The sequence below is a fragment of the Podarcis cretensis genome (assembly GCF_951804945.1).
Source record: "Podarcis cretensis genome assembly, chromosome: 12".
NCBI classification, from domain to species: domain Eukaryota; kingdom Metazoa; phylum Chordata; class Lepidosauria; order Squamata; family Lacertidae; genus Podarcis; species Podarcis cretensis.
The window spans coordinates 24377726-24393298 of record NC_137181.1 but is presented as its reverse complement, the minus strand read 5'-3'; the positions used below and the strand labels follow the sequence as shown (position 1 = coordinate 24393298).

General features: G+C 39.7%; 1 protein-coding gene across 2 annotated transcripts in view; it reads left to right on the top strand.

Moving 5' to 3' along the window:
- The window catches only part of MALRD1 (MAM and LDL receptor class A domain containing 1), a 234181-nt gene that overhangs the window by 82579 nt on the left and 136029 nt on the right, over nucleotides 1-15573 (top strand). For both annotated transcript variants that reach the window (XM_079948258.1, XM_079948259.1), the window contains 3 exons: nucleotides 633-846; nucleotides 6570-6817; nucleotides 7702-7990. In XM_079948258.1, coding sequence (XP_079804384.1) covers nucleotides 633-846; nucleotides 6570-6817; nucleotides 7702-7990 — 751 coding nt within the window. The remainder of the gene's footprint in view (nucleotides 1-632; nucleotides 847-6569; nucleotides 6818-7701; nucleotides 7991-15573) is intronic.

The following is a 15573-nucleotide window of genomic DNA, read 5'->3' as shown; positions in this document are numbered from 1 at the left end:
GTCAAAACCTTACCACAGTTGGCAGAATCACAGTCTTTGGAAAATAGAATAATTTAGCAACAGATTTTCAAGACTCTTTAATTTTTTTTAGCCCCAATTGTATTTCTGTTTGTCTATATATATTTGCTTGTTTTGTATTACAAAGTAATGGTGATTCTGCATCGTACCAATCTTCCCTGTTCCCTTTTCTGGCAGTAAAATATGAACAATGTTAACTTTGGAATTGTTCACTCCCTACCAGCTATCTCCTTTATGTTTCTCATGTAGCATTCTTACCAGTAGTGGCACTTGTAATAGATGAAGCTGCCCTCCTGCTCCAGCATTGCTGCTGCTTACCTGGATGGTTTGGAGTGGTCAAGTCGGGGCCATGTGGGTGCCCTGGCAGGACCAATGGCTTGGCAGCAGCAATCCCACTACTGTACCTGTCCAGCCCTGAACTCTCCACCACTCTTCCCCTCCATATCTCCATACTGGTAAGCATTAGTAATACTGGTGTCGGGAGAGAAGCTTCACCCCACTGATGCTACTGATGCTCACCACTATCATATGGATCAGAACATTGTCTATTTACTAGAGGTGCATGCTTGTATCAGAATGTGGCTATTTATATTTCTACTTTCTCCACTTCACAGGTTATCTTCAGGGCGAAAAGGGGCATCAGTTATGTGGGAGATGTGGCAGTGGATGATATTTCATTTCAGGAGTGTTCCCCCTTACTGATCCCAGACAGACACTGTACTTCTGATGAATTTACCTGTGCCAACAAATACTGCCTCCCAAAGGATAACCTTTGCGATTTTGTGAATGACTGTGCAGATAACTCAGATGAGAATCAAAGCATTTGCAGTGAGTACGGCTGTTCCTTGCTTTAATGAGCAGAAGTTATCAAGTCTCTAGTGAATTATTTATATAGTAGGACTACTGCCAGTTCATTAGTGGTTCCGAAATGTAAATGAAAAGCAAAATTAATGATTTTGAAATGCTTGTTATACTGGAGTCTGCCTCACATACACCCACATGTTCATACAAACAGATGTCCCCACCGAAGAGTTTGCCAACCTCCTGGGTGCCAAAATCCCAAGGACTCCTGCGTCACCCAAGTAAATGTTTTGGCAGGAGGCAGCTGCCTAAACCTTGGGATTTAGGCACCCAGGAGGTTGGCACCTCTTAGCTGTTTGTATGAACATGTGGGTGCATGTGATTCCAGTTAATATTAGTGATAGTGTCCAAGGCACCTGGAAGTTGTATTAGCCAAATTAAATAATGTGCTTCAGGCAATGGTGTGATTGTTATCTTAATTAATGTAAAATAAGAAAAAATGACTTGTTATTTAGTGTACTGGTATGATGCTGCTCAGCTTGCGAGAAGGCACAGGGGGGAACCGGGCTATTACAATAGCATTTTGGTTTTACTACAGTTGCAAAATAAAATGTGGAACCAGCCCTACACATACTTTTCTAGAGAAATGGGTTCCAGTGCAATGAAAACACATCTGATTCTCATTTGTTACACGGACACTGAGAGGGGTGAGTTTTGGCAGCATCAAACAGCGTCCTCAGATAACTATGTGGAACTAGATGTTGTTGCCCCAGCACTGCTGCTGTTACTCTGTCATCTAGTGCTGCTATGTTGCTTCAGCATCAGCAAATGCTTCCCTGTTGCTTTTCTGGGTGGAGAAAGAGTGGGTGTATGTTAACAGTGTCATGTGCAAGTGAGGGTGTGTGGATGTCTCTTCCTGTGTACCCAGGTCTTCCTACCACAATCTCCAACATATGCCCTTTGACTTTCTTGCTGCTACTAACCTTGCGGTCCACAGAGACAGACAAATTCCAAACTTGCTGTCGTATTTTTGCCAGTAACTTTCTTTCAGCGAGTTGATGTCGTGTTGATGCTGCTGCAATCTAAGTCTTGAACCATATTTTAAAATATAAAAAAGTGAAAATGAGGTTATATATTCATAGAAATTTATTCTGAGCAGAAGCAAGCTAATAAACTATTTATTGCATCTTAAACTTGACCATAAGCTGCTTCCAGCTAGTTAAAACGGAAATTAAATTGTACATTGCTACATGTTCACTCCAGTGGCCAAGATTTAAATGAGCAAAGGGCTTTGATTCATGTATTTTTAAAACAACTTTTAAAAGATAAAATTTCAAAAAAAAAAATAGCTAATACCCCTAGGACATTCATCCGCTTTCAGTGTTAAAGCATATGAAAGAATGATTAAGCAACAGTGGTCACAGATGATAGGGCAAATCTCACAAAAATCATGTGTTCTCTCCAGACCAAAAGGGGATACAGAAGATGCACACTGTCCACCAAGCCCCATTCTGTTCCCAGTAACCACAGGACACCTTTGCCCGGCGGCCCATAGATTGCAGCAAAATACTGGGCAAGGCTTTGTTTGAGAGTTTTCCGCATGCCCACCCTCGCATTCACTGAGCAATTTTGGGTCGTTGGTTGACACAGCAGGAAATGATTTTTTTTTTCTCTCTCAACCTGATTGGCACTTGGGTGGGGTTTTATCGCCTTTTCCTCAGGGAAATTATGGCTTTCCTTTGTTAGGCAGAAGAACATTGTATGAGGGTGGAAATGGCATTGGTCAGGATCAACATAATATAGAGGGGACTCCAGGGGCCTGAGGGGAGGACTGACCACAACAAACCGAAGCATGGGTTCAGTACCTGCCTGGTTGGAATCTGTACCCTGGTCCCCCAGTGAGACCTTGCTTGTTTGGCTTGAACCACAGCAAGGTTCAACACTGGCTGACTCCTGTCATATAGGTTTGGGGCGATCCAAATCCAGTGGATCCATTCCATCAACATGGGGCTTGTGGAATGATGAACTGATCCGGGGACCCAATGCCATGACAACGCTTGCCCTGCCTGCTGCTGTTAATTTGGCCTGATTTTATCCCATCACTGTTGTACATTCTGGTTATTTTGCTACTCTCATGGGTCACATAATGCGCCTGCCTGGGCAATTGCATACCTACCCAGCAAATTGCAATTTGGTGCTCTCAAATTTGCAAGAAAACAAAGCAAAATGATGCCAAACATTTTAAAAGATTTGGGGATGAATCCTATAAATATTTCCCAATATAACAAGAAAGGTTTCATGTTGAACACTGCATCTTATGCATCCAAATATCTTATTTCATTTTAACAAGGAATGCTAATTTGAAAATTTTAAGTACAGGCAACAAAAAAGGGAAAACTCCATGTTGCAACATGGCAAAATCACATGTTGCAGTCCTTAGTTACATCATGGGTGAGCTTGAGTAAAGCCTGTGCTTAAATAAAATTGTGTTATTCTGGAATTGCAGAGGCAAAAGAAGGGAAATTTTGACCTCTGCCACTGGCTAGGACACTAAGGTGTACCGGGTCGTTTTGCCACCTGTCTTTCAGAAGGAGACCAACTTGATCCCATCTTAAGACTTTGCAATAGATTTTTGGTTTTTTTAAGGGGATTTGTCCCATTCCAGTGACTAATTTTCCTAACCTAACATTAGATCTAATCTCCCCCTACATGCCCCATTAATTTATCTTGATAATAATAAGAATGTCTAAGAAAAAAAAAATTGACACAGTGGAACAGTTCCTCAGCAGACAAAAATGTAATTAAGTTTAGAATATAATCTATTGTTGAAGTCAGGTCTTTTTTGACATAAGATAATCAGGTAGCTATGCTCACTTCATTTCCAAAAGGAATATAATTGTTCAAAGTGTGCCAAATGATGATGCCGTCTTAGCTGTGATAATCTACTATCACAAAGCACTGCTTGGGATGGACCTGCTTACACGGTGATCTCACCCTCCAGAGAAGTGCATGACAAAGAAAATGCATTTCTTGAATATATTTTTTAAATAAATTAAAATGAGAATGTAGTCTGTACTGTCTCTTGACAACAAATCACGCTTGAGATTTATGAAACCATGTGTTGACAATGCTGAAAGTTGACCAGCTGTGATGAACGTCTAATGTTTGAATTGAGTTTAGTTTTTTGTTTGAAGTTCAGTATCAGTCTCTTAAAGCTGACATAATCATTGCATTTGGGAGCTGCAGTGGCTATGTGGTGGTTCACTCTTTGATGTTTTCATCAAGCCCTGATTCTTTAAATCAGCAGGGCCCAGGAGGACCAGCAGTAAGAAGTCTTTTTGATGGAAGTGTTGGCATAATACTTGGGATTTGTTTTGGAAACTTTACTTGTTTTGGAGCTTGGGCCCAAGACAGAGGAAGGGCAGTCTCAGTGAGATGTATTTATTATGGTTGCAAATTCAAACATGCGCCAGGTTTTATTATTACCTATTGCATTTTATTCCATTCTTCCCTAAGACATAGGTTAGGCTGAGAGTTATGGATGTACCAAAGAACAGCCAGTGAGCTTGTGGAGTTGAACCGAAGACTCCCTGGTCCTAGTCCAGGCATAGGCAAACTCGGCCCTCCAGATGTTTTGGGACTACAACTCCCATCATCCCTGACCACTGGTCCTGTTAGCTGGGGATGATGGGAGTTGTAGTCCCAAAACATCTGGAGGTCCGAGTTTGCCTATGCCTGTCCTAGTCTAACCACTGCAGCTTAGTTTCTCAACATATGAAATACCAGCTTTATTATCAGGTTGCAGTCCATTAAATAAAATGGGAGATTTGAGGATTAGAGTAGAGGTTCTTTAAATGGTAAGAAAACGAAAAGCCTTTTCTTAGTCTGCTTAGGTGAGCTGCAGCAAGTTTGATTAGGTTCCTTAAAATGTGTTGAAAAGCACCCATGTATATGTGAGGTTGGATGGTCATTTGTCATGGATGCTTTAGTTGAGATTGCTGCATTGCAGGGAGTTGGACTACATGGTCCTTAGGGTCCCTTCCAATGACTGTTCTATGATTCCCTGCCTCTTGTACAGCTGTCCTCTTTTAGTTGATGATTACAGAGGTTCTCACTTGATGCAGCAGTTATCAAGTGACAAGCACATATTTGTGAGGCAATCCATCCTTGTTTCCCAATGAAACCTCAATACTGTTGGGGGGAATATCCATTTTAAAGTAGCTCTAGTGCCTCTTTTTAAAAAGACCATACAACTTTCTTTTACACAAAAATATCGGGGGGAAACATACATTGTGAAACTTTAATTTGCCTTCTGCAATTCTCCAAAGCCCTTTCCTCATTAATTTAGCTAGCTAAAAGAATACTTCAGCATAAGTTTAGATTTCCCTGGTTGTAAGATGGAAGTACCACTTACCGTCAACCAGAGAGGGCAGTCCAGTGCAGCTGCAGTGGTGCCTGGTTGTTTTCTGGCTTTAGCATGGGATGACATCACTTCCTCCTCCACTGGCTGCTGGAGCTCTCCCATGGTTACAGCCAGTCGTGGGCAAGCCTCTCATTGTTCTGACCTTCATTTCTCTCTGTGTTCTGGGAGACCAGGGCAGAAGGAATCTGGTCACAGCAGGAGGGGGAGACTCTCTGGATTCTTCAGCAGCCTGCCTCATCTCTCTCTCCTGCCACCCTTCCTCTCCTGCCTCTGAGTCTAGACTGCCCTCTGCCACAGCCTCTTCCTGCTCACTAAACTCTGTTACTTCTGCAGCTTCTGACACCTCCTCCTTCCAGTCTGCCCCCTCTTCTCCCTCTGAACATGCATCACCATCCCACCACAAATCCCCTGCTTCTGAGCCTTCTTCCCCTGGGGGTTGGCTCTGCATCCAGCCAGTCCATGACAGCAGACAGGCTGGTTGATACAGGATACACACCCAATGCCTACACCAAACCCTGATGACATCTCTAATAAATAAACTTGTGGCCTGTTTAATCCCAAATGGTTGCTCTGTGCTTATTTCAACTTCCCACCGCCTGCAGCATCATTGTGCCTGGACTCGCAAATTGTACCTTCTCTTTGAATATAAAAGAACATATCTAGTCAAGTTGTTTTTTTGCTCTTTTTTAATTATCTCTTTTTATACTGAAGTAACGTTAAGTCCAAATAAATAATTTCACAGGTAATTCAATATGAAATAAGCTGCATCCTGCTGTTTCTTTTAATAGTTTACCTTGTTCTCCGATGGTCTAATTCCTGTATCTAATATAATTCTGTATGTTACTAAAATATATAAAAAGTTTGTTCTCTTTTTTGCTTGGTTTGTTGCGATCTTTGAATCTTATAACTTAGAAACTTAAAATAATAGGTTTAACAATTAAAAATTTAAAGATTTCTGTTTTTCTCAAAATATTATGAAATAACTATCTAAGGTACCGGATATTTTTGGTTTACCCATATTGCCTCTTATAAACATTCATTTGTGAATTGCAATTAGATACCTATTGGGTAAAATAAGCCTGAATTAAACAAAAGGCTGTTTGCTAATCTAAATTCCTTTTAAAATAATGTCATTATCACCATCAGCCTTTGCATGATGGTGCATCAGCCACCTGTTAAAAAGCCTTTCATTAGTTAAATGAGACTCCCTCCATTTTGAGCATAAAGGCAGAATATGCTTGTTATTGTGGTGCTAATTTCAGCATTTTGCATTCTTTTTCAATTTTAGACACTTTGAATTTTGTTGGGGTTTTTTTGTTGTTGTTAGGTATGTCCATTGGGCGCTGTGATTTTGAGTTTGATCTCTGTGATTGGGAACAAGATCAGAATGATGACTTTGACTGGAATCTCAGAATTGGAGGAATCCCAAGAGCAGGCACTGGGCCAGTAGCTGATCATACCTTGCACGAACCATCTGGTCATTACATCTTCATAAAAAACTCCTTCCCTCAATTGCCAGGGCAAGAAGCCAGAATTACTAGTGTGACTGTAAGCAGAAAGAGCAAAAATTGCAAGGTATGTGAAGGACTGTCTAGCAGGAACAATAGAAGTTAATTACTAATTGCAAGAATCAAACATCACTTAAGCGTCCCTTAGAGAAAATATTTGGTTTTATAGGTATCACCTTGTTCCTTTAATTAGCCAAGTGCTATTGTAAAGCAGTATTATATTGCTTTCAGTGTAGAACCTCCAAAAAGGGAAATAGGTTCTGTTGAAAACTTCATTTGTTCTGAATGAAATGCATTGCTTAAGTGACATTAGTGTTTGGATCTTGGCTGCTGGGTGTAGAAAACATCTTATGATAAAAATGTACAGAATAATTTGTGTGCCTCTGATAAGCTATTGAAATGAAGCAATGATAAATATTTGAATAAAAAAGATTATTGCGGTTAAAATGTCAGTTGGATTCCACCCCAAAACATTTGATAGTGGGAAATAAACATTTATTTTTCAAAGGAAGTTATTTATTTATTAGGTTTCTAAGGTGCCCTACTGTGGAATTCTCAAGGCAGTTTAGAAGCATATTAAAGCAACAAGAAACAATCAAAAACAACAAAGTTAACTCAAAACAACGAAAGGAAGACAGTGTATTTTATTACACTGGATCTAAAATGAGACTTCATGGGTGATACTGAACCAGTCTCCAAGAATTCAGTATCTCTATTAAGAAGTGCAACTGCTTCATGTTCCCCTGTCCCACCACCTTCCTCTTAAAACCTGGTCTTTACTGTAAAATTATTAATGGACTATAGATATTTAAATGGATAAATATTGCAAATCCACTGCACACTGACAGATAGTCTGTTGGATTCTTTTCTCATGGAACCATAGTGTTTTCACTATGAAGCGAGTATTATTTAAAGTCACTGCTCCATATTTACTCCTTCTCTTCATTTCAGGTAATATTCTACTACCACATGTATGGAGCTAACACTGGATCACTAACTGTCTACCAGGTGACAGCATCAAATCCCCCCCAAGTATTATTCAACCTCTCTGGAAATCAGGGGAATTTCTGGAAAAGAAAAGTGCTGCTATTAGAAGCCTATGAGGACTTCCAGATCACCTTTGAAGGGCGTGTAGGAAAAGGCTACAGATATATAGCCCTTGATGACATCATGTTTACAAGGGAATGCTTGCCATCATCAGAGTTCTTGCCAGATGAACCTACAGCATCACCCCCAACAGGTAATTACTTGAGAATGTCAAGAAAGATCTCTCTCCCCACTTCACTTTTCTATTTCAGTAATATAGAAATCAGCACATTGATGGGATGTGGTTATTGAAAAAGCATAAATATATTTGAGTCACTTTAAAGAGGGAGAATCTTTTTGAACTTCCCCATCACATATAAATGCTTGCAGGTTGCACAAACATTTCCCCTGTGTAGCAACGGATCTCTGAAGATCGCTGGATTACTTCAGACTTTTCTGAAATGTGTTAAATGAGGACATTGCCCTAGTAATTGACAAAGTAATTCAAAATCTGCTGTGTGAAATGGAGCTGAGATGCAGGACACCTTTTAAAATGAGATCCTCTAAAATAAGAGATCACTTAAAATAAGGAGCTTGTTGTGGTTTTGTGCAGGAGAGAATTGTACCCAGTTACACCAATTTGTTCTGGGTTGTTGCAGCCCATAGTTGAAGTCAAAGCCTTTAATTTATTGACTTCTCTTGATGGAACTCTTTACTTTAGTACTGATGGGTCTGTGCTTCGGTAAACAGAACAATCTTAGTTATATATCCATATCAATGCATACGGCTGCTCTCGGGGGCATGTTCTTAAAGTCTTGTTTACAATTTTAAGTGCAAAAGTCTATTTTTAACAATGTTACATTTATGGTTTAAAATGCATATCAGAGTAGCTAAAGATACCACCATAGTTCCTGAGAACTGTGGGCAGAAAGAGGTTTGCACAAGGGGACTTTCCCATCCCCTATTCCCTGCTGTTAGGGTTGCCATATTTCAAAAAAATAAAAACCAGGACACCCGGGGCATTTTTGAGCGCCCCTTGCATTAGGTGCTCCTACCTGATTCCCTTTCCCATTGAACCCTAGACCACATCCCCATACTTATCTGGAACGTTCCCTGATCCTGAAGAGAAACATTATTTCCCTCCCAGCACAACCTAATATTTAAGTGAGTGTGCTTTAGAATCAGAGCCTGAAAGCAATAAAATTGATGGTGATTGTCAGACATATTTCTTGCAATTTACTGCCCCCTTTGACAAGGCATTTATTATTGCAGGGAATTACTGAAGCCTGGAGATATGGGTGTGCTTGACAGGGAGGTGTATTATGTTCCATCTCCATTGGCCTTTTGTTTAGCATATGATACCGATATGGTGTTAAACTACACTGGGAATTAAGAAAATTTATTATTCTTGTTGTAGACATATTTTTTTTAAAGCGCCCTTGCTGCTTTGGAGACTCTGAACCAAAGTTCTGTGCTTTATTTGAAAAACAAAACAAAACCTTCTTGGCCACGTTCACCTGGCAGTTTGTAAGCAGTTGGGAGACTCTTGGGATGGTTGGAAATTCGAAATCAATTCTTTTGGACAGTGAAAGCTTTTCATTTCTTATCATCATGCCAGGGATGTTAAAGCCTTACAAACATTCATGTGGGACCCATTTCCTTTTATAGAATATCCAAGGTTTTAGTCATATGTGAGTGTGTGTATGAATATATATATATTCTCTAAACACTTTCAGATTAACACAATTGGGCAGGAAGCTCATTAATCACTTCTTTTGTCCCATTCTTGTTCACCTGCCACGATTTGGTACTCAAAAGTTTCAAGGTCAGTGCTTTTAATGCAACTTTTTGCTGGAATTGTGGAGATCCAGAGACAATGGGATTAGCTGCACTAAAGACTCATATCTCTTTGATCTTTATTATGCTGAGCACAGCATGTTATAGTGTAGGAAACTGCACTGACAACAAAACTCAGCTTAAAAAAAAATAGCGCTCTGTTTTTTTTCCAGCTCCTAGAAATAAAGTTTGCCAGCCATTCAGCACTGACTGAGTTCTTTATTTGAACAGTATAATGACAAGGTTGTGAATAATTAAGTTCAATAAATTGAGATGACCCCCAAGCTGAAACACCCTCCATCTGTTTACTGAAGCACTTCAAAAACTTAATCATGCCTCAGACATTTCAAGTATAGCGCACCTTTTCGTTTAAGGCAATTGCCATCTCACGTCTCCTACAGGATATATTTTCTGATTAAGAGTTACAGCTATTACATTATGCTCAAAAAACCAAAGCATAATTAATTTTAGAGTATTGTATATATTTAAATATTTAATGTATTATATGTAATGTAAACACAAATAGCATAATTGTTTGTTGGTTTTGGAAACTGGTGCTACCCTCCATTATTTTTGAAAACGATTAACTTCCCAAAATCTATGTAGAGGATACTTATGACTTTGAATACTTAACTACTACTCCTATTAGTACTACTAGAACATAGACAGCTCAGTCAGCACAGCATGAGACTCTTAATTTCAGGGTTGTGGGTTCAAGTTCCACATTGGGTGGAATATTTCAGCATTGCAGGGGGTTGGCCTAGATGACCCTCGTGGTCCCTTCCAACTCTGTGGTTCTATGATTCCACTGTTAAGACACCATCAGTGTACATGGTATCTTATGAACTGAAAAAGATGTATAGAGAACTATAAGCAAGTATGTCCTGCAAGGTGTTTACAGCAAGGAAGGAAGCTGTGTAAGCAGTAGAGGAAGAAGAAAAGATCATGAGAAAACAATTATATAAACCTATCCTATCCTGAACCTCCTGAACACACAGAGACCCTCCTCAGGGGTTCTGCTCCAAATGCTTGTGCCATCATAGTTACAGTACATAGATGCTTGAGCTAGGGCCATCTCAGTAGTGGCACCCAACTTATAAAACTTCCTCCCAAAAAAGGTTCCTCTTGCATCTTCCATGGTCGTTTTAGGCACTTACTTGGCAAAGAAAATATTATTTTGAATGGCTCTGGAGCTCTTTGCGTTCTTCAGCGGCTGGTTCTATATCCTAGTATGCATGTCTGTCCTTCTCAGTTAATTTATTTCTCTTTATTTTTTGTATTTTCCAAATACAATTTGTTAATTTTTCACTATTGTTTTTTTTTAATTGTTAAGTGTTCTGTCCCAGGCAATGGTCTCATCTAGACTGATTTCTAGTCAGAGGAGGGTTAGTTCAGGCAGAAATAAAGTAAGGCAGGATGCAGTCCTACTGAGGGAAATCTCTATCTATCATCTATCTATCTATCATCTATCTATCTATCTATCTATCTATCTATCTATCTATCTATCTATCATCTATCTATCTATCTATCTATCTATCTATCATCTATCTATCATCTATCTATCTATCTATCTATCTATCTATCTATCTATCTATCAATCTATCATCTATCTATCATCTCTATCTATCACCTATCTATTTTCAGCTTAGATGCTGTTTTTCAGAACTAAATGTCCTCCCAAACTGGCTCACAGTCAGAAAATTATTAGCAAAACAGCACAAAACAGCATCATCAAAATCACATCCCTCAAGTTACATGTAAATTAGACATTTGAAAAATCTACAACTGACAGAACAGTAATTTTTTTATTAAAAAAACACACCATAAAAATAACAACAGCCAGGCCAACATCATCAGATCCCAGCAGTGGTCCCATCCCTGCTCCCAAGCTTCCTGAAATACGTTGGTCAGCTGACACAACAACCTCCAAGCTTCCTGCTACCTTCTGTCTTCAGTAGCAAACGCATCTCTGTTCTCTCATGTCCATGGATTCTCTCTTGGAAGATTGTTTGACGCAAATCTATATCACCTTTTTCTTCACACAGGTTGGCTTAGTTTGCTGCTTTCTCTGTGTCTTAGGGATTCTCCTCTAGCAGAAATGGCAGCCATACTTTCCGAAGGATGTGGTGTGTTTTCAAATACCCTATTATGCTACCTCTTCCCAACTGCAGCCCTTTGCCGTCTCCATGCCAACTGGCCAACTAGCAAATTGGCCCTACTGGCAAAAGTTAAAATACAATACACTAAAGCAAACCAACAGTAATAACAGCAGATAAAAACCATGCTTGAATAGTCACACAACTATTTTGTTTACACTGTTATAAAACAGACATGGACATCGGATCAAGTGATTTTATTTTATCTATGTGTTTATTTTGTAATATAGGGAGAGGGAAGATGAATCAGAATAATAGAATTAAACCCAGTCTGGATGCTCATCGAATGCTAGCTTATTGACAACTGCAACAAAACTCATGGATGCTGGGTCAGATTCTTGGTGAGAAATAATGAGGGGAAGCAGAACTTTTTAGGTGTATTCTCTGAACAAACAGGCATGTATTGCTAAGAGAACATACTTTAGCATGCTGTGTCTGTTCACAACAGAGCTGCAAGACAGAATATATGACCCAGTTCACTTCTAGGAATAAAGATTGTGGGATGAATAGAATTTAATGCGAGAGTAGAAAACTCTTCAAAAGCATTTTTGTCCACCTGCCCCCAATCTCTTTAACAATAACTTACAATATCCAGATCTGTCAGGGTTTACATGAGAAGACCTTTCACCTTGTGAAAAACATGACTTTTCTGTGCAAGCTTAAATATTTGTATTTTATACTTCCACTTCTCCTGATAACCTCTATCAGTGACCTTGTTATTGTTTCCACTTCACAAATATCAGTGTAAACTGGGGGTTTATAATGCTATTCATCCCATTTGCCTTGGTATAGTTATCTTGAAGCCTCTCAATACATACTAACTATAATATACATGTTTTGTCAAAGGGAGAAAAAGACTGCCTGCTATAGAAGTCGAAATGTTGCTGTGCAAATGTTAGCAGTAAATTTCATTCTACAAGACAGAATGATCTGCAAGTCCTGCTGTGGACACCATTAGCAAAATGCCTTATTTGAAATTCTGATAGTCGTGTTTACAATCATACGATGCAATACAGGGACAGACTCTGTTTGTGCTCATTCCATTTTCAATGAATCTTCTGTCCCAGTGTTGAATAGTTTCAAAGAACCCTGCTTTCCTACTAAATGAAACTGATTTTACAATGCTGCTCCTTTTCATAAGTCATTTTAGACTAGTCCACAATCCGGTGTTTGGTTTCAACCCACCAATTCAGCAGAATACAACCCCAAATTTTTGTTTTCCAAACCACTGATTAGAATTTTATCTCAGATGGTGAAAACAGATTACACCCATTTAGTAATTCTTAAATCTGGATTAATCCCAAGGTTTACTCTTGTAGCTTGAGTGGTTTGGTAGGTAAAGTAAAATTACTGAAGGAATAGGCTGGTAATAGAACTTTCTTCCTACCCCCAAAAGGCACATGTATTGGACCTAAGTATATCTGGCTGTATTTGGATAGTCTCTCTGCAAACAGGAACCTTAAATGCATGGAGGTGGGAGCCAGGTACCCGGATTTGAAACCCAGAGCCAGAGGGACAGAGGGATTTTGTTGAGGCTGCTCAACTGATGTGCAGTGTAGCAATTGCTGCTGCGCTTTCCTACATGTCAGCTGTTAGACAGGGAGGGAGAGCAGCCTCAACAAAGTTCTGCTGCCCCTCTGGCTCACAAGGAGATGATTCCCAGAGCCCGAAGAGGACATCATCTTCAGGCTTTGGGGAGGGTCTCCTCATGACCCATGAGGACTCTCCACTTATGCACATTCCACTTAGGTGTCATGGCCCTGGAACGTAACCCCCGCATAAGTGGGGAGTTGCCTGTATAGTGGTTGACGCCCAATCTTTGGAGATACAAAATCTAGCAGTTTGGTCTGCCTCCACAACTATAAAAAGAATATAAGAATTTACCACTACAAATTCCCCTCATTGGTAGGAAGTTTGTGATCCCCACATGTAGATGGGTGCACATGAAGTATACTTCTTCCTTTATTCCTGTTCTGTTTCAAAAATTGAGCAGTGTGCAAACACTGAGTAGCATTACTGTAATTTAAGAAATCACCGTGATGCTTAATATCTTACATCAATTACTGCTGGGCAACATGGTGACTTGCAATAATATTAAAGCTGCAATTAAAACATTGCAACCAGTAAACAATAGAAACTGAATAACACAACAGCAGAAGGAGTCAAAGTGACCATAAAGCAACAAAATCACTGTGCCTTTTGAAGACTTTGCAGTGCATGCAAACTCTTTTTTAACATGGCGCTTGGAGTAGGCACTGGGTGAATAATTAGGGATACAGAGTCCCAAAGCTAGGTCACTATTTCAGAAAAGACTCTGTCTCTGGTCACCATCTTCCTAAGATCTGGCAGTGGGAGGCCTGGTGGGGAGTGGTGTTGTTACTGTGACAGCAGCAACAGAAGAAGATAAAATCTGTGTGCATTGGGGATGTAAGGAATATGTTTTGGGGAGTCCATCAGTGCTATATGCTGAAGTCTGAAGTCTGGCTCTTACTTTGCTTCTAAGTATTCTTCCAAGGCATCCACAGGTATAGCCCACAGCAGTAGTCTACTATGGATGTTGCCAGGACATGAATACCATGTGGCCAAGCAAACTCTGTCCAGCACCATGATATAAAACATTCTCATTTTCAAAAAGTTTTGTGTGGGTTTTTTTTACCACATTGATTCTAAAAGTTTCTGTGTAGTCATTATCATTATTTGTTGTAAATCCTCCTCAGTTCATGAATTTTATCTTAGAGACACTAACATCTCCTTGGAGTCTATTATGGTCAATGTGCCTGCCCTGTAAGAACAAAAAGTCCACTTGCTAACAGCTTCTGCAGATCATTGCTGTGGAAAAACATATTGACCCCTTTCAAAGGAGTCTCTCCTGTCCATTAAATAGCCAGACCACTTTTATGACTTCTGTTTAATCAACAGATAATACTGTGAATATTTTGAAGCAAGCAATGCTGTAGAATTGCACTGCAAGGCTGCACCCTAAACACACTTTCTCAGGAATGAGTCCTCATGGATACAGTGGGATATACCTCCAAGTAAACATTCATAGGATTATGTTGTACAGCCCATGTATTTTAATGGAAATTGTTCCAACTGCAGCCTCCTACTGGTGCAGCAATAAAACTGCTAGCACATTTGCAAAGCTAAGCAGGGTCCAGTATGGTTTCAAACTGGATGGGGAAACCACATGTTGAGATTCCTGCATTGCAGGGGTTTGAACTAGATGACCCTCAGGGTCCCTTCTAACCCTTTCTATGGTTCTATGGCATCAATAGGGTTTAAAAGAACTCAGCTGTCTTTGGATTATTCCCACTCAGTTCTTATTAGTGCGGAAACACTGAAAACAACATTCTGTATATATCTACCAAGACGTCAGTCCTTCTGAACTCAGCAGAGCTTATTCTCAAAAAAGTGGGCACAGGATTGTTCTCTTAATTGCCTAGTTCTGTCTAGTTTGGGGCCAGTGTGTTGCAGCGTAGAGTGCAATTTTTAAAACTAGTTATTAAAATTATTTTGTACTATCTTTAAAAGAAATTGTTGTGGCTTTCCTTATCATCCCCTTGGTTGGCTCTCCTTATTACCTGGTGTGCACATCTCTGTGACAGTTAGTTTCTTTCATTTTCCCTTTAAAAATGAAACAAAACAGCAGCATCCCAGTCCTCACATGTTTGCTTGAATTCAGTGCATGTGGTTTTAAAAGGCTTTTCTTCTTGATCGGTAGGTTTAGAACTCCACCAGAGAGTGCAAGCACATGCATAAATAGTTTATGTAGTTTCATTTTGCTCAGTATGCCTATTAATGTGTA